The 25,837-nt window shown below is 45.3% G+C and overlaps 1 protein-coding gene across 3 annotated transcripts in view; it reads left to right on the top strand.

Moving 5' to 3' along the window:
- Nucleotides 1–25,837, top strand: part of PLD5 (phospholipase D family member 5) — a 280,023-nt gene that overhangs the window by 37,888 nt on the left and 216,298 nt on the right. Inside the window, exon 1 of one of the 3 annotated variants that reach the window (XM_045011367.1) lies at nt 9,128–9,219. The exons of the other annotated variants lie outside the window; for them this stretch is intronic. Coding sequence (XP_044867302.1) covers nt 9,217–9,219 — 3 coding nt within the window. The 5' untranslated portion in view covers nt 9,128–9,216. Of the gene's footprint in view, nt 1–9,127; nt 9,220–25,837 lie in introns of those variants that run through there. 3 annotated transcript variants of the gene reach the window in all.

Raw genomic sequence — 25,837 nt, 5'->3', positions numbered from 1 at the left:
TTGGGTCCGCGCGCTGGTCGCGGCAAAAGTCCGTGTCGAAGTGGGGCTCGGCGAGGGGTTTTCCCGGTGGTGCACTGGCTTCTTGGGCTCCTCCTCCGTCCTCCTCACCAGCCTGCTCCGCCTCTGGCAGAGGTGTCTGGGGTTTGGCTGCCAAACCTGGCGTCGACCTGAGGATCCTCTCGAAGGTGGGCCAATCCCGTCCCAGAATCACGGGATACGCCAGGCAGGGCGCCAAACCGACTACTACCTGCCGGGTGATGCCGTCCACCGTTAGCCGGGCCCAAGCGCTCGGGTAGGGTCGGACGTCCCCATGGATGCACTGCAACTGGATCGGTTTCAGACAGGGGTCGGCTGGGGGTCCCAAAGTCTGGCGAACCAGGGTCTGGCCGCATCCAGAGTCAATCAGGGCCTGTGTGGCTTGGTCCTCCACCATCACTGGGATTGTGAGCTTGGGTGCCTCTGGCCGTCGGGCCCGGCCGTCCCCTGCGTAGACCTGCCCGAAACTGCAGTCCATTTCGGGACAGTCGCATTGTCTATGTCCCGCCTTCCCGCACCTAAAGCAGGGACCGAGCTCAGGTCACCCACTCCGAGGGAGGCCTGTCCGGGTACTTCGGGGGGGGGGCTTCGACGGCCCTTTGGAGCTCCCTGGTTGGAGGCCGGGGTGGTCAGCCGGGAAGCCGCCTCCGAGCATGAAGTCTGGGATCCCGGTCGAGAGTCTGGCCCATGGCCCGAGCCCCGTGGGCTGGGCCGGTCGGACGTCTTCCTCTCCTCACGGGCCCGTTCGGGCCCTGCGATAGGTGGCCGGAAGGTGGGCCCTATAGAGGCTTCAGTGGCCAGGAAGCCCTCCATCAGCACGACGGCATCAGCTAAGGTCGTCGGCCGGTGGCGGAGTACCCAGGCCCTCCCCTTGGCCGGTAGGGTATGCACAAATTGTTCTAAGACCACCTGCTCGGTGACCTCCTCCGCCGTCCTGACCTCTGGCTGCAGCCACCGGTGGCAGGCTTCTTTTAAGGTCTGGGCCACCATCCGGGGACGGGCGCCCACAGGGTAGGTGTAACGCCGGAACCGCTGTCTAAACGTCTCGGGGTTGACGTCCAAAGCGTCCAGGACTGCCGCTTTTACTTGGTCATATTCCCTGGCCTCTTCGGTTGCCAGCCCACGATAGGCTGCTTGGGCCGCCCCGGTCAAATAGGGGGCCAACAGAGAGACCCATTGGTCTCTCGCCCACCCTGCGACGAGGGCCACCCGTTCAAACGTGACCAAGAAGGCCTCGGGGTCGTCATCTGGGCCCATCTTGGTCAGGCACAGGGGGGCCGCCGACCGTGGTCCCCACCTCGCACCCTCCCCCGCTGGCCAGTCGGCGGGGCGGGGTACGGGCCCCAGGAGGTGCTGTAGCTGGTTCCCCAGCTGCTGGACTAACTGCTGTTGCTGCTCCAGCTGAGCTGCCTGCTGCTGCTGCTGCCGGAGCTGGGCTGCGTCTCGCAGCTGCTGCTGTTCCAGCTGGGCGGCATGCTGCTGCTGCTGCTATAGGAGCTGAGCTGCCTGTTGCCGCTCCTGGCTTTCCACCAGCAGCTGGAACAGCCGGTCCATATTCATTTTCCTGGCTGAGACGGGGCGTACTGCCACCCTCTTACCGGCCCCTTCTCACAGGGGCAAGGGATCAGGTCCCTGGTCAGGTGCCACTTGTAACAGGGGGGTCCGGGGCTCAACCCTCTGAGGGGAGGAGGGGAGCCACACCGGCCCGAGTAAACAGTACAGGAGCTCAGGCCTCTTGTAGCCGGCCGAGCCGTAAACAGTACAGGAGCTCAGGCCTCTGGTAGCAGGCAGAGCAATAACCAGTACGGGAGCTCAGGCCTCTGGTAGCCGGCCGAGCCGTAAACAGTAAGGGAGCTCAGGCCTCTGGTAGCCGGCTGAGCAATAACCAGTACGGGAGCTCAGGCCTCTGGTAGCCGGCCGAGCCGTAAACAGTACGGGAGCTCAGGCCTCTGGTAGCAGGCTGAGTAGTAAACAGTAAGGGGGATAACTGCCACCCGTGAGTGGGGTGGCAGGGGGGACACAGGCCCACCCACTCCACTGTGTCCCAGCCCGGGGCCCTAGGCAGTGGTCGTTACCGCTGACGGTCAGTGGGGATCCTGACCGCAACACACTGACATGGGTATTGTCTGATCAGTAGCCTGACTGAGGCCGGCTGCCCCCGGGCCACTTCCAATATCCCCCTCTTGTCCTACCTGGTCCACGGCGTCTGGTCCCGGGAAGTCCCACTGCATGGGTTCCTCACAACCCGGGCTGGGGGGTAGATCGGGTAGTTCCTTGGGGAAGTCCGGCCAGTCCTGCTCTGGGGGTTCCTCGGGGTAACCGCACGGTAGCGGGGAAGTTCCTAGTGGCTCCTCGTCGTAGGTGGCGCGGGGAAGCTCCGGCAAGTCTTCCCAGTAGCGAGGTAGGGTGCTCTCCGGCCAGTCCAGGCAGCTGCCCGGGGCTCCAGCGGTTCCTCCGTTAGGAGCTCCCTCAGGCAGGTCTGCTCTCCCCGGCGGCTGGGCACTGACTGGGCTGGAAGGGCCGGCTTTTATCCTTCCGGGTCGCCGTCTGACCCTCTGAGGGGCGGGCTCACCATTCTGTAGCACCGCCCCTTCCTGTGTCCGGGGCTCAACCCTCTCTGGGGAGGAGGGGAGCCACACCGACCCGCTACAAGGACCAAAGAATTTCATAGTAATAGCTACTTGTAAAAAAATTAAAAATAAAAATTGCCATTTTCCTTCTTGCTGTATTTGTACATGTTGTGACAAGCCAGACTGGACCACTGTAAGAGAGTGGTCCTGTTAAGGTCAGGCATATCAGCCCTAGAATGGTAAAAAGACCCTTTTCCCCATAAGTTGAAAAGAGGTTACGTTAGGTCAGCTAGAGCCACCTAAGTGCAATTAAGCATTGCTTGTGACTTTTAAACCCTCCCTTCCCCTCCCTGCACCCTTCTGGTGAGAGAGGGAAGAGAGACAAACTGTAGCAGAACTAGTGGCAGCAGGGAGAAAAGAGTTTGCCTGGATAGAATACTGTCCTCCTTCCTACAGGGGAAACAACCAAGCCAACTGTCTGTTTGTGGAAGGACTGGCACCCCAGAGCCACCATAACAAGGCAACACCCCAGAGACGGGACAGGGAAAGGTATTCCCTTTTACTGTTATGGTAATTTGTTTGTTTGGTTTGGTTGAAGAGTGCTCCTGGTGCCTATCCTGAGGCCCACCTTGTAAAACAGTGAAAAATAAAACCTGAGTCAGGATAAAAATTCTCTAGTGGGATTGATTTACTTCAGTCCCCCACTGTCAGAGGAGGAAATGCTGAGCCCAGTCAGGAGAAAGGAGGTGCCTTCCCACAATATTAAATGCTTTATACATTTTTAATAAGATTTTATCAAACAAAAAACAGGTTATTATACCAAATACTGCTTTGGAAAACATGCGGAGAATAGCACCTTTTGTGGTTCTTCCCTGTGCTTTACTTTGGCTGAATAAACTTATTTCAAGTATTTGTTACAGCTAATCATATACTGCTACGTTTTATATTTACAGCACTGCTAAAGTTAAGAGTTGGGCCCTTGCAATGATATAACCCCCTCTAGTGGTGAAAAATAGCTTCAATCTGTTTTTGTTTCGCTTTTTTAATCTGGCAAAACAACTGAAAGAAAGCAGGGTGGGAGAGAATACAATAAAGGTTGTGCTAGATTATATGGATTTTTATCCCTTACTTTGCTATTCTGAATATAGATAAACTGACAGCCTTTAGGAATAATCGCTACTGGAGGAAGAACAATTCTGCTATCCATTTTTCTTTGCAATGCAACAAGGCATCCTAGAAGGGGTCGTAATACTTTGATTACATCTAGGTATTTTTTGTTCCCAGTCCTGCCCCCACTGATTTCAGTGGTAATCTGCCTATTTATTTCATTATCTGCAGGACTAGGCTCTTTGTGTTTGACTTATTTACAGACTTATGTTGAATTATGTTTTCATGGAAAAGTACTTACATTAAATATTAGATATTTTTAACGTTTTAAAATGATGAAATTTGAAGGGCCAGATCCTGCCCTTGTATGAAGCAATAAAAGACATGCAGGTTCTGTATTCAGGTAGAGGAGCTCTGCACTGACCTGACCATTCCTCAGCCTCATCTGGCTGGAGCAGAAGTGGGAGTAGAGTGGTTTCTCTCTCAGGGCTTGTTTACACTTGAAATGCTACAGTGGAACAGCCACACTGCTGTAGTGTTTCAGCATAGACACCACCTACACCAAAGGGAGGGGTTTTGTCCTGTCTCCATTTTGGAGCTGTCAGCTGGCTGTGATATTTGGAGATGCCTTGGATATTTAAGGATCTCTGTGCACATAGTGCTGGGGAGATTCTGCCTATGTGTAAGTTCATGTGGGTGGTGTCTAGTTGTTCTACCAGCCCTCGAAGAGAAGACTCCGGGGCTTCTAACTGAGTTATGCAGCTGATGAACAAAAGCTCTGTCCAAGCTGCAGAGCTCAGTGAGGTAGAACTTAATGCATTTTTTGCTGTTGAAGTATTTAACATAGTGTTAGGGTTGGCTGATGGTATGTCATTCCTCCTGCAGAGTGCTGAGTTGAGCGAAACTCAAACTTCTTTATTGCACAGTGTACAAAGGTTCAGACTTGAAACGTCAGTGGTGGGTTGTTCACCAGAGGCAATGGCATAGGAACATTCCCTCAAACTACCCAGGCAAGTATAAATTGACTGCACTGAAACCCTTTCATGATTTTTTTCTTAATTGGCATATGTGCATTATAATCTTTCCAGACTGTACATCTACACAAGCAAAGAAATGAACATTTTCTTAGGACCATTCACAATCTGGGTCCCCAAAAGACTTAAGTGGGTGCCATGCACTCTTTTGCATAAAATTTGACTGATTTAGACTATTTTGATCTGTATCACATCAATAGTTTTCTCTCTAATTCTGTGCAAAAGGAAAAAACTCACCTAGAAACTTTTTGAAAAATGTATATTTTTTTCAGGGCTTATAACTCTGGAACCTCTGGCTCAAATTACCTCAAATTTGGCTCACTAAACCTACTCAACACCCCAGGTAGGCATAGCAATTTTCAAGAAAATCCGTAGCAATGTGCAAGTCTCAGAGAACACTTTGAAGTGTTGTCCTTTTAGGAAGGATGATGGGATCCTCTTCACATCCAGATGCAGCATAGCAGGCTTTGAAAGGTGTGAAGTGTACTCCTCAGTGAATTCTGCACCACTGCATGTGTACAGAATTCATGTCCTCTGCAGATTTCTTACCTTCCCTGCAGAAAAATGACTTTCTGACAGGGAAGCAAAGGGAAGTTGCAAGAGCAGTCACACACCACTCCCTAGCTGTGCAGGTACATTATTTCAGGCATTCAGAGCAGCCAGAGGAGAGGTAAATCACCACAGAGCTGGTGACACCCCAGCCAGTGGCCTCTACCCTGAGCCGGGGTGAGAGGCTAGTCCCAGCTGGGTTGGAGGCAGGAGAGGACAGGCTTTCCTTTTCCCCTACAAGGAGTGGCTGGGGCTGTGTCAGACTCATCCCCAGAAACCTCCCCCAGCTGCAGGAAGCTCAGCATCCTCCCCTACTTCCTGCCCCCATAGCTCCTCAGTGGAGGAGAGTAGGGCTCACTGTACAGGGAGCTGCTCCCCCATCCACCTAACCTCCATGCAGCTGACCTCCCATACTCAGACACCCTCTCCAAGCCTCACCCCATACATCCAGAACCCCCTAGCCCTCCATACCCAAACCCCACCCCATTGAACCTCAACCCTTGCATCTGGAGCCCCCTGCATCCAGACCGCTTGCCTCAGAACTGCCACCTCTGCACCCATACCACCTTCCTGGGGGGCAAGAGCCCCCTAGATCTGCATGGGAGGGGAGAATGTGGGGTTGACAGAAATCCTCCACTCCCCCTAACTCCCATGCCTCCCTCACCTGAGTCTCCAACCTCTCTACCCTCCCCATAACTCCCACCCCTCGCTGCAGCATCAAACCCACTGCTCCTCCCCCTAATATCCTTCCCTGCCCAGGAAACACTCATGTCTAATTTTTTCCCTAAAGACTTTGGTTACATTCCCGCCAAAATAAAATTCCCACCCACAACTCTGAAATTGTAGCAACATCTGGCTACTCAGGCCAAAACTCCTTTTGTTTTAGGTGGGAATTTGGGATTAATTTATCCTAAATTATGTAAACTGAAGGGTGAGTTCACAGCAATCCATATCAATGACATCTGTGATTCATCCAGTCATTAGTACCTCTCAATTTAACACTAAAAGGCAACAGAAGGAAAGTGGTGTTTTGAGGGATCCTTGGGTCTTTTAAGGGGTCCCCCATGAAGCACACCATATTTCAAAGCAGTCCAAGTAGATGTTCAAATTTTAGAGCACATAGAAGAGTTTATCTTTAAAGCATAAAAAAATGGTGAGAATGGAAACCCTCTAGAAATTTTTCTGTACTAGTGCATGTGCCCTGTTAAAAAATAAAATAAAAATAAAAAAAAAATTACATTTTCTTAAATACCCTTCTCAGTTTGGGGCCTCAATGATTTAGTGGGGCCATACATTACCTGGGTAAAACTCAGTCATTTTGACCCACATCACATCAATAGTTTGATCTCCAGCCCTTAGGTGGGAGAGGAGGGTTTCCCCCTAGAAACTTTTTTTGAAAACTAACTATTTTAAGGGCTTATCTCTCCACAACCCCTAACTCAAATGGCCCCAAATTTGGATGACTAACCCTAATGTGCACCTTCCTGAGCCACATCAAATTTCAAAGGAATCTGACTGAGCATGTCAATTTTAGAAGACTTATTAAGGTCGACCTTTAAACAGAAGTCATGACGCAGCCTTAACTATAGTGGCGCTGCTATGCCACTATAATTTCAGCCACATCAGGTAGATGTGAGGGAGTTATCTTTCTCAATGTGATTTCATTTCTTTTGTAATCAATTTTGTATTTAACTAATTGAAGGGATAAACTCCCTGCAAGGTTTTGGGGGGGGTGGAAATCTCCATGAGTCCTGTAGACAATGGAGACAATTCCCTGACAACTTCCCTATGTTTTGATTTTAAACTAGTGGAATCAACTCCTTCTGTGCAGAGAGCCTAATTTCATGTTTAATTATGGTCCATGAGCTGGCATATAAATGTAAGGCTGCATTCTACCCTCAATTCACAACACACAGTTCACATATGTCTGTGGGAGATTTGCTCAAAGGCAAAGTATGATCTTTATGTAGTAACTAAATTTTTAGGGGGCCCCCTCTCATTCCTGTTGAGTAGCCTTACTCTGTAAGTAGTCTATTCTGTAGAGGTTCTTATACCATGCTCATCACTGTAGTATCTGAGTGCCTCTTAGAATCGGAGCATAGTCCCATTGATTTAAATAGGAATCCTTGCAGATGAATATTCTACTCAGTATGAGGGATGACTGACAGAATCTTATCCTGATTTCCTATAAAATGACTCCCTTTCTTACAGAACAGGTGGAATTTTTGAGGTTCTGTGGATGCGGTGGCTTTTCACAATAGAACATCCCTTTAAACATGTAAGGCTAGACTCCTGAACTCTTACTCACGTGGAGTAGTACCATACTCCTTGAGGAGTCTCATTGATTTTGATGTATGAATTGCATGAGTATGTATCAGGATGTGGCTCTTAGGTGAGATCTCAGTGGGACTACTTGCAAAGTAAAGTGCTGCTCAACGTAAAGGTGGCAGAATCTGGCCTTTAGTTATTATCATGATTTATTAGTTGCTAAATATTGTATTGTTATGTTCAGCATCACTCAATGGGAAAAATATAGTCACAAATTTGGACCATTGCCCTCTACTTTCTCTTCCTTTCTCAGTCTCCTTTACTTTGACTTTGTTTCCCTGTCTTTGTGCCTCTCGCTGCTTCTTTCATCTGCAGTTCCATTGCTGCAGCCAGTTCCCTCTGTAGCTCCATCTCATCTGCTGAACTGATGAGTAATCAAATAGTAATGCTGACATTTAAAGTGGTGTTGGTAGGCTTTAGAGTCAGCACACCACTGAGATTATGGGGGGATTAAGAGTTCTCAGAGCCATTGTTTCAGGCTGTTTGTCTGTACACTCAGAAAGACAGCACTATCCAGATTTACACTTAGATCACATTTAGGAAAATTTCCTCACAACTATAAGGTATAGAGACTTACATTTTTTTTAAATTAAGGTCTAGATTCTGCAGAATCTGATTATATCACACTGGCCAAATGAATACAGCAAGCAGCCTGGGTGGACGGGATAGCTTGCCTGAACTAATGGGTGTGGTAATAAATTTAAAGCAAATTCAGGCACTTAAGCGATCAACAGAGTCACAACCCTGCACAGATGTTTCCCTGAGGCTTCTGTTGCTTTCAAGGAAGAAACACTCCATGGAGATGGCACTGCCCCCTTTTAGCTCTGTTCAGGGCTCTCCCCCTTATAGTATTCCTCAGGGAGAAGTGGGAGCTTGGGGCTAAAGTTATTTGGAAATTGTGATGTTTTCCTTTTTACCGAGAGTTTATTGCTTCCTAAAGTTTCTTTGGTGCTTTATCTTCCTGCAGCTGACCTCGTCACTAAGAGAAATGTATATTGAAATTAATGCTGTAAGTAAAAGATGATGGTCTCATGCTTGTCTTAAGTGGGCATTTGTCTAGATCAAAAAACCATCATGCTGTTTGGCACAGTTAGGAGTCTTGGCTTAGGAAAGGTCCATGTTTGGAATAACAGGGTGTTGCAAGTCAGGATTCAGGTACCTTGGCAGAGTTGTGTGTGTAATCTGGCATAATGCCTGTGTGCACTATGCCTAGCTCTAGCTAGCGCTAAAGTTCCTTCTGTGAACAATACATGAATCCCATTTTGTAAGAGAGGAGGAAGAAAGAGGGAGCCCAAGATTTAATTATCATTTAGCAGCTATAAAAACAATGTAGTAGAGGCACAGATAGTTTTTGAACCATGCCATGTGAAAATTCTGAGACTTCTTGTTGCAAACCTCCCTTTTATTGCTTGGATTGGCTGATTTCCAAAGCATCAAGGCTAGCAATTGAGGGACTGAAATATAATCGGTGGTGATACATTTTTACCACATAAAACATTCTCTGCCTCCAAAGCCTCGGGTGTCTCTAGTAAGCAGTGCATCAGCAACAGCTCCTTGCTGCTGGACTTCAGAGGGAAAAAAATTGGATCAGAATGGTAAGAAGCTCTTCAGTTTTCACCAGATCTAGATTATTACTTTTGAAAAGAATGTTTAGAAGCTGATGGTGAAAATAGCAGGGAGTGGTGTTAAAACCAAACAGCAAGTGACTAGAATACAGTGGCACTATCAATATTTTGCTGGAAGAGATCAACAAAGCAAGTTGGTGACAAATATCTTTGGCACTGAATATATTGTGCAGCTTAAATAAAATCTTTTAAAATGGTGAATACTACTGACTAAAATTTGATATAGAATGACTGCTGCTGGTTTCAATACAGAAGGATAGGAGTGTGATCTTTTAATATAATTTTGGATTAGGGTAACCACTGAAATTTTTAAACATACAAATATAAATAATGTATACTTACCATATATACAATACATGAATCTATGTTTTCCCTTAGTTTTTAGGGAAAAAGAGAGGGATGCTCATATTCATGTATATTGACATCTAATAGTCCAAAATCATATATACTTTTTTCCCTGATTTTTGAATTTGTGTAGTCCAATTATGTCCAGTATGCTTCTGTCCTGTACTTGTTAGACTGGAAAAAAATAATTGTGAAAAACTTTTTGGTCAGTTTTTATTCTCTTTAAAAATTAAGTATTCTAAATTAATCAAAGAAAGCAAAGTAGACTATAAAATGCATAAATGTAAACCTCTGCAATAATTATTACAAATCAATAACAATGCCTTTTAATACTTTAAAAAATCTTTGGAAATTTCATTTCAGTGTTTTTATTTACAAAATTAGTAGGCACTTAAACAATTACAAGGGGTGGGGGAGAAGAAGGAATGTCTTGCAAGTATTTACTGTATGCATTGTAGATAATAATCATTAGCAAGATAAAGCTTTCTTGTTGAAATATGCACCAAACCCAATCTCCTGTGTGGGAACTCAGCCATTCATTTAAGTGCATATCAGAGAAAAGGAATAAATTGATAATGAGATTACAGAACATCAGGGAGAAAAGAAAACGAATGCCTAAGTAAACCTTGAGAGAAAAGCACTAAAATATGCTTATTTGACCTTTAGCTGATATGTGGAAAATTATTCTCTTTGTTATTCAAAGCAGAGAGGACAATTTAAAAGAATATCTGAGAGAATTTTCAAAAGTGTTATACAGAAACTAGAAACTAGGTCTGTTTTGATTTTTTTGATCTAATTTGAATTTTTTTATTGTTGACCTAGAGAAGAAAAACAAGGATATAAACATAAAGTATCAGCAGTGCTTTTTGTTTTTTTTCCTCATCCTAACTGGCTTCAGTTGAGTACAAGAAATGTGATACTGAAGGCAATTATGATAGTGAAGTAAGTTATGTTATCTCAGCCCATATATGCCAAGATATCATTCTGAACACACAGAGTGATGCATAAAAGATTTAGACTTTCCTTTTCAGTATGCAGCCTATGTAGAGAAATCAATAGCTATAAAGAAACAAGGCTCTTTGTGTCTTGGAATATTGTTTTGACTGAATCGAGGCACCCTGATAATTTCTCCTATATGCCGATTATCATGTAAATATTAGAGATTTCATTTTATTGTTGCTTCCTTGTCAGAAAACCATATGCTCACAGTTGGCTTTAACTTATATTTGAAATGATACTTAGTATATGAAAACTCACTGGCGGGGGGGGGACCTTGTCTTCTACTTTATATTGTATGCCACTGAGCTTAACAAATAATAAATGATGATACACAGATATCTGCAAGTGTATGAGGTTCCCTCAGTCCCCTGTAATTGCAGTGTAATTATATTTCTGTTACTGGAAATTAAGAAAACTATTGGCTTCTGGAAACACTAACATGTACACACTGTAACAGCATGTCCAGTGTGATAAAGTTTAAGACAAAGTAAACTTGCCTTGAGTGGAGCCTCATGGATTAGGTAGGTCATTTCACTGGGTAGTCATTTCTGTTACTAATGTGGAGGGTTTGACATGATTACTTTTTTATGATGTTGGAAAAAATAAAGTACTAACCAGTTTGGTAATAAATACTAATTATTCCAATTATAACATTCCTTAAGAAATGTAAATAGTCCAATGTCTTACAGTGGTCACCCTTAAAAAGTTGCCAGATGCCCTAGATAACTTTTGTTATTTCCAGTCTTCCCCCCTAGTATGTTTAGTGATACTTAGGGAATATTCAAAATAATGTGGTTACCTTACACAGTTATCTAAGGCAAAATTGGAAATATATAAATGTGACCACTGCACATTAAATCTTAATGAAAGAAGACATCAGGTTTACTAAAATCTGTTTTAAGTCTTTTGCATGCTGATGAAGACAAATAAAAAGTAATCCCAATAATTGGATTTCAAACTCAGGTTATGTCTCAGGACATATTTCCATTTATTAGTCTTTTATCCCAATAGCAAAGTAAAAATTTGAATAGTCCAGTATAAAAATGTAATTCTGCATTTAAAGATACACAGTAAATATAAAAAATAGTTGGGTGAAGGAATGAGAGGAATGTAGCTCTGTATGCGGTATAAGCTTAATTAAGGACAGGATAATGTGTGTCAAGACTTTGTTAATACTCTGTTGCAAAGATAAAGTTCAGTCCTGCAACCCTTTCCCAATGAGTAGTTCCATTGGCTTTTCTGGTACTACTCGTGAACAAGAGCTGAAGAATCTGGCCCTTATTCACCTAGATTTTCAAAGCATTATGAAAGAACGCAATACAATGTACATTATTTATTCAGAATGTGACTGGATTGTGTAGCAGTTTGAGACACATAATATCAAAAGAGTACTGCCCTGGTGAAATCATAGACGTGATTCACATGTTTTTCAGCTGTGACATTATATACCATGACTAGCTTTGGGCATGGTTTAGTCTAGGTGATATGCTACAGCTGAAAAGCTGGTGCACGGCATGTTGAATCATGTACCATAAAGTACTGCAACCCCCTTACACACTCCACACATTGATTCTTTTCTATGGTGACCCCTCATGCAGGACGTCAAAATGAGTATAAAGAAAACAGCTCCTATTTTGTTCTTCCCCAAAGCAACATATGTCAAAGGATAGCATGACTTAATACATATTTCTGAGTTTGTTCATACACAAAAGTGTTTGGCGTTTGAAATGTCAGCATCCTGGTTTGTGGTGCTTTTGCTTAGAAAAGCATGACAAATAGAGGAGCAGGATTTATGCCTTTCCCAAACTAACATAATTTTTATATGGAATTAATTTCACCCAGCAGCATCCTTAATCCATACTGAGAGTCAAACTCTGCTCTCTTTCACACCCATATAATCCCTTGAACTCAGTGCCAGAACCCTGGCAGTATACCATAAAACATGTTGCTTCTAGGAAATTATAAATTATTTTCTGTGGTGTATATAATATAATAGCTTGCCTGCTACATCCAGGCTCCAGAAAACATTTTATTCCATGGCAGCCCCTCTTCCACATTGCAGATAATTAATGCAGCCATTAAAAAGGGGACATTTTTAGCACAAATTTACACACTAAATCAGATTAATTTCTCTTCTCACACAAACAAAAATGAAGGTTGGTTCAGATGAAAAAATAAATCACATCTTTAGGTGAAATAAATAATGGCAGCAGCTCCCGGAAAGATGGCGCTACCAGGGCTGGTGGCTGGATATATGCATTTTCACATATCTGGATAATGTTCATTTTGGGGCCTTGGTATTAGCTCTTCAAAATGTTGAGCAGAAATTCCATTCTCTCACCCATGTAACTTATGGTTCCCATAGAAACATGAACTTGCTCTCACTGCACATACTGTACAACGTGGTCAAATCAATGATACCACAGAAGTCTAAGGGTGAGATTTTCTGCCCCACTCTGGCTCCTTTATGATTCATAAAAGGGCCAGAGGGGCATACAGGTACACTAAAAGCCCTATATCCAGCTGGTGGAGAATTCTCCCAAAGCAGGCATGGCAGAAGACAGTCATAGCTGTCTCCCAAAGACAATTCACAAGCCCATAGCAGGTGTGCCAGGAGCAGGGCTGGAGTTGAAGTGGTATGTTGGTGTCAGATCCACAGCATGCGGCACGGTAAAAATTCTGGACAGCAGCGTGCCCACAGAGAAGCCTTGGGAGGCTGTTCAGGCCCCCAGACCTGAATAATTTATAGTGGGGTCAGAGCAGCCCAGGGTCAGGAGAGTGCAAAGGTGGATTAAGCTTGGGTGGCGAGTTCAGGACTGCTCTGTTAGAGGCTGAGCACAGACGCTCACCCTAAGACTACTGTTCTACCCTGAAAGGTGACTCTATAAAAACAGCATTGTGAGAGTTCCATGTTTATGGTCTCTCAGTAAATGCCAGACCAAATCTGAACAATTTATAAGTAAAAGGATGTTACTAACTGCCAATTCTAGAACCATGTGGCACCAGCGTAATCCCAATGTCTTTATATTCTCCACAGAAATTACATCTGTTGCCCTCTCAATGGTGTCGCATAGGTGGAAAGACAGAATTTGGTTCAGCAATTAGAATGTAGATAATAATTCTTATGTATGAGCCAGAAAGGCATCTAGCTCACTCTCTTATAGCTGTATTGGCAATGCAATGCAAACAGGAGTAAAAGTAGTAAAAATGTACAGTTGCTATGAAAGTGAGCATATGTAACAGTAAATACACACAGGAACCAATCTGTTGAGAATTAAGATTCTGCACTTGATTATAATTTACACTATTCTAATGTGTAAAAGTCCCCTTCTCCTGCCAGATTCATACTTTAACTTTCTAATTTTCTCACTTTTGTGCATTTGAATTGATAAGAAAATTCCTGGTTTCTTTGCAGCCATTCTGAAGAAGAAATGGGCCTTTTCTAAAGGAATGTTTGCAAAGAAAGCAGGAATTTTCTTTAGCATTTTACATAAATTCAAGTGCTCGATTTCCTCTAGCAACTACAGAGTTAACTTCTCATTCTTTTTCCTTAAATCACTTGCTTATTTCCCAAAATGACACCCATTCAGCTCAGATTTTACCATTCCAGTTATTGTTCCAGGGATTTTAATTTCCCATTCCTGTCATTTACTCCTTTTCTTTCACTATGCCCTCCAAATTTCCAACCTGTTTTCCAATCTCTCTCTCTGTTGCCTGCCCGCTTGGGCCCGATCCTGTTTTTCTTGCTGAACCATCCCTTTTATGGGCACCAGCTTTGTTCCACTACCAATCTAGCAAGGAGGGTGGGCTTCTCAACCAGCCCCCACCCTTTTTGGTCTCTTCCCTTAAACATTCTTACTCACAAGGCTACCTGAGTCTTCCCTCGTGAGTTTGCCACCTGGCAAGGCTCATGGCCAATTGGAGTTTTAACTATTCAATTTATCTATGCTTTCAGTTGCTCAGTTTTTCCTAGGTGTCAGGTACACGTCTCTTCCCTTTTCCCCAACTCCTCTATTGCCCAGTCCTGCTACAACTGAGAGTAGATCCACTTGCAACCCTTCCCCGTCAACTGGGGTGGAGAGAGGAATGCTAAACACCTCTCCGGTTCCTAGATCTACTGCGGCTGAGAGACTGCACCTTTAATCATGCAATTCTTTACATATAATACCAACAGTACCAAGCAAAGCAAACCTAAAATAACAAGGGCAAAACAAATAGATGGTGTGCATTCTGCAGGGCTTCCCACTTACTCAAATTTCCACCAAAACTGTGACAGATATTTGTTACCAATCTGCTTAGGATCTCAGGTGATCCGTCTGAGACCGCAGGACTGTTTGGGGGTAAGATACAGGAACACACCATGTGACTGAATTTTAAAGCTTTATTAATAAACTAATAATACAGCGGTGAGTGCGGGAACTGCTTTCATGTCACTCAAAGGAAGAAAGAAGTGTTAATGCTCAAATCCTGACCCACTTTCATACTCACAAACATGCTGCCCGGGCTGGCCAGGCCCGGGAGTAGGAGAGACAGGGAGGGTCTGAGGTCTTTTGGGCATCCCTTTCAGAGACCTTTGCTTGGTATTCCAGTCCAGGCTGGCTGACTGTGGCTTCTTCAGCGTCCCCAAACCACATTGGCTCCAGGGACACGAAGCTCGGCTCCTCCTTTCGCTGTTTTGTCTTTTTTTTCCCATCACTGCAGCCTCTAAACTGTGTTGTTTTCTATGCTTGGCATGATCTGTGTCAATTCTTGCCCTTGAATGCAAAGCGACTTTCTCTTTATCTCTGGGCCAAGCTGAATTTCAAATTAACCCGTTCCTTTCCTGAATAGACAACTTGATCCCACTGTGTGTCCGAGGCTTTTTGGTGATTCCAATTGTCTACATACCTGCAGGTTCTAGGCCCATAATGTACATACATGTAATATGCTGGGGTACCCTTAGGGGATGAGGGGGAATGCTTAGACTGTCCCCCACCCATTTTCCAATCTCACACACACAGGGAGGGCGCCCTGTCCACTAGTGGCTCATAAACTAAGGGTATCACACCACAGGTCTCTCACACAGGAAAGATTAACGAGGATGTCCATGACCCTCCTACACCTCCCTTCAGCAAAGAGCTTCGGCTAGTCTCGGAGAGATGGTGCTGTTTACTTTAATTGCTTCTAGTGAGATGGTCAGACCAGTCAGTGGCTCATGCGGGGGGGAAAAGGGGAGGGAAGATGGGTTCACACAATTCTAGACCCGGGCAGGCCCCTTGCTGGACGATGCTAGGCAGAGGGAGTTGCCTTAGTCAGGACCTTTTTACTGGTCCACTAGGTGGACTCACCGGGCTTGCGTTAGAGTATCTCTGGTCACGAGCCTACGGCTTCGCAGGATACTCTGGGCGTCTTCCGGTGACTCTCATTCACACTGGTGTACACACACACACACACACCAAGGCCTCTATTTCTAAATACCATGGTGCATCTTTGTATTGAGTCTGGACATAAGGTACTTTCCCTTTTGATGCGGTAACAACCCCTCTGCACCGGTGCATTAACCTAATGCATTTCCCTTATGCATTAACCTTATTGCAGGCAGCCAAACTATAGTCTCCAGTACCGCATACACCTACCTTATTGAGGGTGGCAAACTAAGTCCTCAGTACCACTTCAAATTAACCTTATTGGGGGTGGCAAACAATTCCCCAGTAGTGCTCTGCATCTGATCTTGCTGCACAGTCAATAAGTTCAGATGGCATAAGGCCAACAGGGACAAACGGCCCCACAGACAGTCCTCCTCCGACACCCCAATAGAGATTTCAGAAGGTCTCATACCTCTATTGTGGCTCCATGGGGTTCGAAGGGGAACGATCCGCAGCAGTTGCCACTGTCTCAGCAGGCGTTGCCATCCAGGACGAGCCCCCAAATTGTCAGAGAAAAACAGAGTTCTCACTCTCAGGTTGCGTGCATCAAGTCAGATACACTTTATTTTCTCCAGCAATTGCATGGAGGGAGAGAGCTAAACAGGTCTCTGTACAGATAAACAATTACAGCAAGCATTTATACCTTTTGTTACATACAATAATGAGCAACAGCTGCATTTTGTTTATACATAGGTCTTCCTGATATCTTATTTTTCTCACTTCTATTTAGATTATAGTCTACATTCCATACTTATCTAACACAAGGTCGCAACACTTCTCATACAGTTCTTTCCCACTTGCCTCACACAATCCTCGCGTCTACAAATCTCACTTTATTAGAGTTACAGCTAGCCTGACTCTTGCTCACAGAGGGGACTGTTTGCATTGAAATCCCCTTCAAATCCCTGTCAGTTCTTGCTCTATTTCCACAACCTTAATGCTCCATTAATGTAATTTTTCATTTCTTGTAATAGGAAGTTTGTTATAAAGTACAGTAGAACCTCAGAGTTATGAACACCTCGGGAATGGAGATTGTTTATTATTCTGAAATGTTCATAACTCTGAAGAAAACATTATGGTTGTTCTTTCAAAATTTTACAGCTGTACAATCACTTAATACAGCTTTGAAACTTTACTATGCAGAAGAAAAATGCTGCTTTTAACCATCGTAATTTAAATGAAACAAGCACAGAAACAGTTTCCTTACCCTGTCAAATCTTTTTTAAAATTCCCTGTATATTTTTAGTAGTTTAGGACAGTACTGTACTGTATTTGCTTTTTTGTTTGCCTCTGCTGCTGCATGATTGCACACTTCCAGTTCCAAATGAGGTGCGTGGTTGACTGATCAGTTCTTAACTCTGGTGTTCGTAACGCTGCGGTTCTACTGGGTAGGATTCGAATATGTAATACACTGTTTATTTTCTTGAATTTCTGATAATTATTGCCTTTAAACTTCCATTCCTGAATCACTCACCAGTCTCTTGGAAAACCAATATGTAGCCAAAACCCCTCAGTTCAGGAGCTGGCTTCGTTAAACAAACATAAGGCTTAGCTCGCTGCAGCAGCCAACCTGCTGAATTGGATGTAGTGTTCTCCCAAGGGTGAAATGTTTGGTTGGCCCAAATTACTTACCATAACTCAGTGACCTACTTTTATACTACAATGTTCAGTCAACTGTAAAATACAACCTATCAGGTTATCTCCAGGAAATTCTTTTGCTTGATTATGTAGTTTTCTACTCTTTTTCTTCAGAGGTAGAGTTCTAGTTACCTTCACATTTAAGGGCCAAATTGTAAGCTTAAGGGCCAAATTGTACACTGAAGGGAAAAATCTACAAGAGGATTGGGAAACTGAATCATCCCGTAAGCAGAAATGTGGAATAGGGCCCCAGCCTCCTTCTACACCTTGGGGGCGAAGGATTGTAGACTGCCCAATGCAGAGATGTTCTCAGATTTTGGAGGAAATCCAGCAGATCTTTGATCATCTGCAGAGACTTGATAATATCTTGTGCTGAGTCCCACTATTCCTCAGGTCCCCATTCCTACAGCAGGATGGTTTTCTCAGGAGCCAGGCCCTAACTGCTTCTCTGCCTTTGTTTATTTTCCGGCCCCCATTGAGAGAGTGGAGTGAGAGACTGAATAAGCTGGTGCTGTTTTTGTCAGCATTAGCTAATGTGAGCAAACTCCTGCGGATTTGGAGGGGAATCACTTGGCATTGCTCAGACATGCCCTCCCCTATCACTCCCAAACCATTGGCTACCAAATAACCAGAGAACAAGCCTTTAGGCTCGCCAGTTCTTTGGGGGAGGAAGAAATGATGTTTCATTTACTCAACTCACCCCCTCCAACAAAATTTGGGACAAATGAGATATATTTCTGCTCCTGACAGGTTTCAGAGTAGCAGCCGTGTTAGTCTGTATCCGCAAAAAGAACAGGAGGTACTTGTGGCACCTTAGAGACTAACAAATTTATTTGAGCATAAGCTTTCGTGGGCTAGTGGACTGTAGCCCACGAAAGCTTATGCTCAAATAAATTTGTTAGTCTCTAAGGTGCCACAAGTACTCCTGTTCTTATTTCTGCTCCTACCATTCTCTGCACTGGAAAAATGTAAAGGACTATTTGGGTGGCTCTTAGGAGAGTACATTACTCCATGCTGAGATGTGGAATTAAGCACCTTCTTGCCTTTTCAGGACCTTCTAATTGTGCGGAGCTAGCTGTGTGTATTACTGTTAATTGTCATTTTTCTCTCTCTTTTGTATGACAATCTGGTGTGATGGGCATATATTAAAAAACTGCTTTATTTCAGTGTTTGTTTCACTGTCCAGCTCCAAAAGCTGAATTTGTAGCTAAAGCAGCTTTAACTTTCTGATTCCCTGCATGTGCAAGGGAATGGTTGCAGTGGACTGGGGACACAATCCTCCTCCCAGTCCAGAGGCCTGATATATAGGGCACTTGCGCTGTCACGGGTCTGTTGCTACTACAGCACATGTAAACTGATCTTTAAAATGCCTGTAGCCTACTGCTTTCTCTTCTGCAAAGTTTGTTGCCTGCGATGCCCTGCAGTTGTCCAGAACACTCTCCCCTGTACTTCCACTGAGAACTCCTCATGTATGACCTCTCTATTTCCAAGTCTTTCACACAGCTGAACCATGATAGCTTTTGCTCAGTTTTGCCCCTTTAGTAGCTGTGGAAGGGCTTGGAAAATGGGCCTTAGAAGAATTTCTCATTCATTCTTGCACTGCTATGAGATTTGAAGATTAAGATGTAAAAGTTGGCAGTGAATTTCTTGATCTCTTGGTGCCAGGAAAGGGACTAGATATTCCTTTTGGAATAAGTGACTGTTGGGGAAAGAGCTACCAGGAAGATGGGAAAAAGCACGACTTTGTATTTATAGGAGCTCACTCGCTCTCTGTGGCTGGATGTAAAATATGTGCTTTGGGGTGAAGCCTGCGGCAATATCTCTGCTTCACTGAGAGTAGGTGGGGATCGTAGTGGGTGCTATTGTAGGAAATCTAAAGGGGGGTTGATCTTGACCCCATAATGCAAGAGCTCCTATTGACTTCACTGGAAGCAGGATTAGTATTGAGGGCCCCAATCCTCAAGTATTTATGTATGCGCTTAATTTTAAGCATGGGAGTAGCCCCATTGGCTTCAATGACACATTTGTATAGAGTTAAGCATGTGTGTATAGTTAAGCACTTGCATAAGTCTTTGCAGGACTGTATATTAGAGTAGGTATTGGAGAAAGGAAAGATATTTAACAACAAATTAGGAAAATTATGAGGTTTTTTTGCTAAATAATTTCTGAAATGTTCGTGGGTGCAATGAATTGTAGTCAGTTGAAAGAAACTTGTTTTTTATTTGCCAAAGAACATGCAACTTTTTGACAGAATTTATAGGAGGATGTTTACCATAGAATGCTCTAGGACTATATTTTTAAGCATAAATGAGTTTGAGATAGAGATTTATATAACTAGGTTTTTGTTTTGATTGTGTATAAAAATATTTCTATACATGCTATCCATCTCTGTTATTGTTTTAATACTTAACTTTGTTTCACTGTGGGTTAGAATTGTTTTTTTTACAGAAGAAAGTGCTTTTAACTTACTGTAAGAGAACCAGAAGGGTGATTAAAGGTTAAAAGATTGCTAATGGATGCTGATGTGGAATGACCCTAACAATAATACTATTTATGGCAGATATACGGACTGTCTGACTGTAAGCTAATAAAAGTTGTGCATTTTCAGTGGATCACTGCAACAGTCCAAGAGGGTGAAATTATTTGCTATGATCTGTTTCAAGGGTAGAAAAAATAAAATAAACATATATATATATTATGTCTCTCCAATCAATGATGAAGAGAGAGTTGGAGGATTATTCAGAGAAAGTATAATGTAATGGGTGCAGGGAAAAAGATACGTGGAAAATACTTCTTGAGAAACCTTATTAGAAGTGGATGTTTATAGGGGAAAATAGAACTTTATTGAAATAAGAGGGTGCTTGATTCATTTTCTTGTGGTGTAAGGGCTGTCTGAAACAGTTTTTGTTTTCTACATTCAAAGCAGTGTGTGTTCTAATGATCCTTGTTTCTCAAGAAAGAAATTTAATTTTAGGTCATACTGTGTCACTGTCATGCACCACTAGAACTTTGATATCAGATTAATACTGTCAGCTGTTGGCAAGGTTTGCAGCATAAAATTCACTTGCCATTTGCAGAAGTTTAATTACTTACCAAAGTTTTAAGAACTTTATTAATAAATAGCTTTCTATTGGTCTATTTTACTTTTAAAATGTATGGCATCGAGTCAAATCATACATAATTTTATAAGTGGTCAAAATTTGACACAATACTAACCCACTGGACCCCCGGAAAGCAATCAGAAGAACAGGAAATGAAATGACATTCCTAAGGCCAAATCCTGCAAACATTTACTGTTGGGTGAAGTGTTTTAGTGCTGTGATTGGCTTCAGTGGGACTAATCACAGCTGGAGCTGGTTGGAAAATGTTTTATTTTGTTTTTGTGGAACATTTCACCTTTTTGCCCAAAACCAGAAGAATTTTGTTTTTTGGTTGAAAAGCTTTCAGTGAAATTATCTGTGGAAAGCCAACAGTATTCATGAAAAAATTTTGTTCAGTCAAAAGAGTTTTGATGGTAAAATTTTGGCTGTCCCTAGTCACAGCAGTAATCACTGCATACATCACTTACTGTTTGCAAGGCTGGATGCCTTAGTTCAGATCCATCTGGAAGAGGTTGTCCAAAAAATGAACTGTGCACTATGTGCGGAAAACTGTTAGTGGAAGCCTGTTCGATAATGGGGGGACCCTCTCTGAGAATGCCGTGTGCACCTGTCCTCAAGAGTGCATAGTAAGAAATGGGGATGGTCAACAGAAGTGCCTCAGCTCAGTTAATCTCCAAGATCCCAAACCAAAGCTTGCACTCTGATTTTTATTGGTGGATTTCTTGGCTCTCAGGCCTTGTCTACACTACAAGACTATTTCGAATCTACTTAAGTCGAATTTGTGGATTCGACCTTATGAAGTCGAATTTGTGTATCCACAGTAAATACACTAATTCGAATTTCTGAGTCCACAGTAACGGGGCTGGCGTCGACTTTGGAAGCGGTGCACTGTGGGAAGCTATCACACAGTTCCCGCAGTCCCCGCTGCCCATTGGAATGCTGGGTAGAGCTCCCAATGCCTCCTGGGGGAAAAATGTGTCGAGGGTGCTTTTGGGTAACTGTTGTCATTGAACCGTCAATCACGCCCTCCCTCCCTGAAAGCTCCGGCGGGAAATCTGTTCGCGCCCTTCTCTTGTCGGTTAAGCGCGTACGCCACAGCACTGCGAGCATGGAGCCCGCTGCGATCATCGCTGCACTTATGGCCGTTGTCAACTCCTCGCACCTTATCGTCCACCTCTTCCACAGTCAGCTGCTGAGAAATCGGGCGAGGAGGCTCCGGCAGTGCGGTGAGGAGAGTGGCGCAGACCTCTCACAAAGCAGGGTACGCCGCGCCGTGGAGATCATGGTGGCAATGGGTCAAGTTCATGGTGTGGAACGGCGATTCTGGGCCCGGGAAACAAGCACGGACTGGTGGGACCGCATAGTGCTGCAGGTCTGGGATGAATCACAGTGGCTGCGAAACTTCAGGATGCGTAAGGGCACTTTCCTTGAACTCTGTGACTTGCTGTCCCCTGCCCTGAAGCACCAGGACACCCGGATGCGAGCAGCCCTGAGTGTGCAGAAGCGAGTGGCCATAGCCCTCTGGAAACTTGCAACGCCAGACAGCTACCGGTCAGTAGCGAACCACTTTGGCGTGGGCAAATCTACCGTGGGGGTTGCTGTGATTGAAGTAGCCCACGCAATCGTTGAGCTACTGCTTTCAAAGGTAGTGACTCTCGGAAACGTCCAAGACATCATAGATGGCTTCGCCGTGATGGGATTCCCAAACTGCGGTGGGCTATAGATGGCACTCACATCCCTATCCTGGCACCAGCCCACCAGGCCAGCGAGTACATTAACCGAAAGGGCTACTTTTCAATGGTGCTGCAAGCACTGGTAGACCATAGGGGACGGTTTACCAACATCTTCGTTGGGTGGGTGGGCAAGGTTCATGACGCGCGTGTGTTCAGGAACTCTGGTCTGTTTAAACGCCTCCAGGCAGGTACTTTCTTCCCGGAACACAAACTAACGGTTGGGGATGTGCAGATGCCTACAGTGATCCTCGGGGACCCAGCCTACCCGCTAATGCCCTGGCTCATGAAGCCCTATACAGGCGCCTTGGACAGAGAGAAGGAACTCTTCAACTACCGGCTGAGCAAGTGCAGAATGGTGGTGGAGTGTGCTTTCGGACGTCTCAAGGGGAGATGGCGGAGCTTACTGACTCGCTCGGACATCAGCGAAAAGAATATCCCCGTAGTTATTGCTGCTTGCTGTGTGCTACACAATCTCTGTGAGAGCAAGGGCGAGACCTTTTTGTCCGGATGGGAGGTTGAGGCAAATCGCCTGGCTGCAGTTTACGCTCAGCCAGACACCCATGCCGAGAGAATATCCCAGCGGGAAGCGCTGTGTATCCGGGAGGCTTTGAAAGCAAGTTTCCTCGGAGAGCAGGGTAACCTATGACTCTCCACTTGCTTTCAAGAGAAACTGACCCTGGGCCTGTGTCTCTATGTGTTGAGTGAGATCTGCGGTTACATACCCCGTTCTCCAAGTTTCCCCCACTTCCAAAGCATGTTTTAAAGCAAATTAATTGTTACACTCATTATTAATAAATGTTTGTTTTACTTTGCATTTCTGTTCAGGTGTTGAAACATGGACGCATACTGTGCTGGGCACGGTGTGCACTGATGTACAGACCGCTTGTTCCATAGAGGAATGACATCCTCCTGCTCCTACATAGGTCTCTGGGGTGGGGGACGGTTGCAAGTGGTTGTGCATGGAGGGGAGGGATTGCAGGAAGGGGTGGGTTTGCAGGAAGGGGCGAGTGGTGCCTTCTTTGGATAGGGGTTTGGATGACGGCAGTGGGCTGCGGGTTTGGGCGTAGGAAGGGGTGAGGGGTGTGGGGGAAGGGTGAGTATCTGTCCGTGGATGAGGGCTTTTGTTGGGGCTCAGGGCAGCGGAGAGGCTCGTTGCTTCGGTGGAAGTGCATGGTAAGGGCAGCGTGCCTTAACATTAAGGGGGTGGCAGGCGCTAGGACCCTGGACAAGCATACACATCACAGAATGACCCGGGGCAGCATACACCACACAGAGTGACCCTGGTGCCTACTGACTGCAGTGTGTGTGTGCCCTGCAGTTGATCATGCCCCCAAGTCTGTACCCTGGTAATGTAGGCTATACCGTGCAATTATAAATCCCCTCCCCCCCCATACACAAAAAAATCCTCTGACACGAAAGACGTGACCGAAACAGTGAATAACAGCAAACAGCTTTTAATAATCTAATACACAGTGGGGGGATGAAACTTGGATTTGGGACTGGGTGAGCCTGTAAGGGAAGCACTTCTACAAATGTATAGCGTGAGAGGTGTGTGGTACATTAGCGCTATGCAGTGGTGCAGTGACAGTTCTCACGGCCCCTACCGCCCCTCCGTCTTGTACTTTTGGGTGAGGGGGGGCAGGACTTCTTGGCGGGGGAGGGCGGTTGCAGATACACTGCAGGGGGGCTCTGTCCTCCTGCCTGCGGTCCTGCAGAACATCAACAAGGCGCCGGAGCGTGTCCGTTTGCTCCCTCATTAGCCCAAGCAGCGTTTGAGTCGCCTGCTGGTCTTCCTGCCGCCACCTGTCCTCCCGTTCGATGTGTGTGCGATGCTGTTGACATAGGGTCTCCCTCCACTGTCTCTGCTCTGCCGCCTCGGCTCTGGAGCAGGCCATCAGTTCCGCGAACATCTCGTCCCTAGTCTTTTTCTTTCGCCGCCTAATCTGCGCCAGCCTCTGCGAGGGGGATGCCGGGGCAGTCTGGGAAAGAGCCGAAGCTGTGTGATGGGAAAAGTAACTGATTTCCTTGAACAGATACATGTTTGCGAACAGTGAACACAGTCTAGTCAGTTTCTCTGAACAAGACCATACAGGGCAACAAGTCTCACGAGATCTCAGGACAAGTTCGAGATTTCGGAATACGCTCTCATTGGCTGCGGCATTGCACAGGAGAGCGGACAAGTGGGGAGAGACAGCTGAATCCGTCTAGCAGACAGTCCTGGTAAGCCTTACAGTACATTCTGCTTATCAGTTAATGGATAGCTGTGCCCTCCCGCTAAAGGCAATCTGGAAATCATATACTCTGACCCTTTTCTAGCCACTCCCGCCAGTGCACGGGTAAGATCAATGTATGCTTTTCCTATGTGGCCTACAACACGTGGCTGTTAAGCGAGGGTCATTGTTATGCAAAGTAAAGGTCAACCATTCACAACAGTAACAATACACTAATTGCCCTAATTAGATGCAGCATTTCATGAACGAGATCACCCTGATGCGGGTCCCTCGGAGTCACAAAGAGCGGATGCTAAGGGAAGCCCTGCAGAGACCAGGACCATATGCGGCCATGCTTGTGGATGCGATGATTCCCATCTACATAAGGATGTCCTGGCGCGGAAGAGTGTGCTTCCACGGAGCACCCAACAAGGCACCTCTCCCCAGGAACCTCCTGCGGAGGTTTTTCGAGGACCTAAATGAGACCTTTCTTGAATTGTCCCTGGAGGATTATTGTTCAATCCCTATATGTGTGGACCTACTTTTCATATAGTTTTTCATTGAAAATTTTATATATAGTATTTCTATTTTTTTATACCTGTTTTATAAAAAATAAATGTTTACATGTTTCGAGCACTTACCGCCTGATCCTTCCCCTGATTCAGAGTCCGGGTTAACGGCCGGGGAGGGTTGGTAGGGGATCTCTGTGAGGGTGATGAAGAGATCCTGGCTGTCAGGGAAAGCGGTTTTGTGTTCGCTGTCGCCTGCGCCGTCCTCCACAGACCCTTCCTCATCTTCCCCATCGGCGAACATCGAGGAGGAACTGTCCAGGTTCACTATGCCATCCACTGAGTCCACGGTCACTGGTGGGGCAGTGGTGGCAGACCCACCTAGAATGGCATGCAGTGCCTCGTAGAAGCGGCATGTCTGGGGCTGGGCTCCGGAGCGTCCGTTTGCCGCTCTGACTTTTTGGTAGCCTTGTCTCAGGTCCTTGATTTTCACGCGGCACTGCATTGCATCCCGGCTGTATCCTTTCTCTATCATTGCTTTGGAGACCTTCTCGAAGGTCTTTGCATTCCGCTTGCTGGAGCGCAGCTCCGACAGCACAGACTCCTCGCCCCACACACCGATCAGATCCAGGACTTCCCGGTCTGTCC

Source organism: Mauremys mutica, chromosome 3 (genome assembly GCF_020497125.1).
Source record: "Mauremys mutica isolate MM-2020 ecotype Southern chromosome 3, ASM2049712v1, whole genome shotgun sequence".
NCBI lineage: Eukaryota > Metazoa > Chordata > Testudines > Geoemydidae > Mauremys > Mauremys mutica.
The sequence above is the reverse complement of the archived record's forward strand: the minus strand, read 5'-3'. Positions and strand labels throughout refer to the sequence as shown.